This window comes from Acanthisitta chloris, unplaced genomic scaffold, assembly GCF_000695815.1.
Source record: "Acanthisitta chloris isolate BGI_N310 unplaced genomic scaffold, ASM69581v1 scaffold10867, whole genome shotgun sequence".
Classification (NCBI taxonomy): domain Eukaryota; kingdom Metazoa; phylum Chordata; class Aves; order Passeriformes; family Acanthisittidae; genus Acanthisitta; species Acanthisitta chloris.
The window spans coordinates 3,474-5,972 of NW_008684328.1; the positions used below are offsets into that span (position 1 = coordinate 3,474).

A 2,499-nucleotide genomic window follows, 5' to 3' on the forward strand; every position below is an offset into this window, starting at 1 on the left:
TTTCCTGAGCTCTGTGTTAGAACTGCAGGCATGGGGCAGCAAGCGGTCGTGTTGGAGCTGCTGCATGCACAGGTTGAGGCTGGCGGAGTTGGGATCTGCTCTTGTAGGAAAGGGATGTGCAGGATCGGGGCAGCTGGGGTGGTGGCTGCAGGTGGGCATGGGGTTTATTTTTCATCTGGTCATGAGAAAATTCACAAGATGCAATGAAGCGCAGGGCTGAGAGAGTCTCCAGTGTGAAGTGCCCTGGTCGCTGCATGGAGGAGCACAATCTCACTCTTGGCGTCTGTTCTGGCCCTCAGCAGATAAGATGTGACTTCTGCTCTTAGCAGCATGTTCAAGTCTTCGTTTATCAGAAGGGGAGACTCACAGGGCCCAGGGATCTCAGCTGCCATGTGCTGCTGCAAAGCTACCAAAGCAGTTGCTGTCCTGTGATTTATATGTGAAAAAATCTGGTGGATTTCTGTTGAGTCAGGGATCCTGTTCTCCACCTCTCCTGGCGGCATGGCATTGGCAGAGCAGCTGGTGAGGGTGAAGGTGCTGCACCTCATGAAAGGCACGTAACGGACACCAGCTAGACCCCTCTCGAACATGGGCAGCTCCCTTGCCCTTGAAATTTGTGATTGAAACTACTGAAAACATAATGGTGAAAAGAATACATTTTGAAAAATATCAACTATTAAAACCGTAATATGCCTATAAAACAATAACATAGGGAAAAGGTATGCAGGCATGTTTATTCCAGAGGTGCAAATACAATACGTAGTCTTCGTTTCATTCTAAAGTGATAACAAGCTGTAGATATTAATGACAGAGACTTTCTGTAGAAACAGTAATTTACTACACAAGAGTCCACTGCAAAAAGTGGTGTTTGGTGTGATTTGTTTCTATTATTGCCACTACTGCTGATTAATAACACACATTTTCAGTTAATTTTGAATCTCAGCATGCCCTTTAATCTTGCATTGTTTCTTTTGTCTTGCTATTACAGAAAAATATATATTGTATCCTGAGACCCAATTCCAATTACTATAAATTAATCTATTAGGTGATAAAGCACTACATAGGCAGAAAATGTGTATGTGAAAGTGAAGATGTATCTCAGGATTTGCTGGGGTTTGGTTACCTTGAAATGATGTTCTCTATAAATCTCAGGACATGTTCTCCGTCTGTGTGATAACAGAAGCTTTGTTCTGGATGTTGTCCCAGGTATTACGAAACTGGGAGTATTAAGCCTGGAGTGATTGGAGGATCAAAACCAAAGGTCGCCACGCCCAAAGTTGTCGAAAAAATCGCAGAGTACAAACGCCAAAATCCCACCATGTTTGCCTGGGAGATCAGGGACAGACTCCTTGCTGAGCGAGTGTGTGACAACGACACCGTGCCCAGCGTCAGCTCCATTAACAGGTAAGGCTCGCTCTGGTTCAGGGAATGATCCTCAGAATGCTGTCACTATGTCCTTGTCTCTCAGTAGGACTGGGTGTTTGGGGCTGTTTGCAAGAAAAGCACCTTCATGTGTTTCCCTGAGCTCAGGGCTGGGGAGCAGCTGTGGGCTCACCTTAGTGGCCGAAGTGTCACAGATGAGGAGCTCTTCCTCAGAGCAGCAGGTGTGCTGCCAGGCTGTGCTTCTTGCCTGTCTGTTCCCAGCCTGTGAGTGGGACCTCACTGGGAATGACCCTGTGTGTTTTCTGCTAATGAGGCACCAGTTCTTGATGGTGTGAGGGTTCAGTGGAATGTGCTTCACTGTGGGGGGAAGCTCAGACAGCCATTGAGCAGGATCTCAGTCACCTGTGAAAGGGGGACCCAAGGCATGGGTCTGAGGTATCATTTTTGTCCTCTGCTCAGTGTTGCTGACATTGGCTAGGCCTGTGCTCGGTGTGACTATCACAGCGGGATTTTGCTAGTAGCATCTGAGGGCCACAGCCCTTGGGCTTGTTACTTGGATGCACTTAAGTGGCCTTGAATTGCTTCTGTGAAGACGCAGGGGAATGTTATGTGTAATCTCAGTCCTGCGTCTGGGAGTTTTGCCATGGCCTCACCAGGCAGGGCTGGGTCACAGAGGGGTCTGGAGAGGCTCCAACCTCTGCTTTCTCTATTATACCTTCTGTGCTCGATGTTTCCTCCTGGCTCAGGTGACGTCTACAGCTGGTGTTGGAAAAACCCAGGGAAATACTCCCTCATGTCTCCAGCCCTGCCAGAGCGACAGTGAGGGATGAGGACTTGGATGGCAGAGTGCTTGGGCAGCATCATGCACACACATGGCCCTGGCAAGCAGAGTCCTTTCATTTTCAGTCCGTGCTGGGCTTCCACCTCACCACGCTGGTGAGATGATTTTCACTTGCGTGACTGCATGCAAATTCTTCGAATGCAGCTCACTATGAAGTATCTCATTTGTGTCCACGGACGTGAAATAAATTGATGCAATATTCTTTTATCGGCTATCCCAACCTGATTTGCATTCATGGAATTGCCGCTTGAGTAGCCGGAGTGGCTTTTCCACTG

The 2,499-nt window shown here is 48.1% G+C and overlaps 1 protein-coding gene across 1 annotated transcript in view; it reads left to right on the forward strand.

Moving 5' to 3' along the window:
- Positions 1–2,499, forward strand: part of PAX5 (paired box 5) — a gene marked incomplete at its 5' end in the record, with an annotated part of 64,924 nt that overhangs the window by 3,409 nt on the left and 59,016 nt on the right. The window contains one exon of the mRNA XM_009079293.1: positions 1,207–1,404. Within this exon, the coding sequence (XP_009077541.1) occupies positions 1,207–1,404 (198 nt within the window). The remainder of the gene's footprint in view (positions 1–1,206; positions 1,405–2,499) is intronic.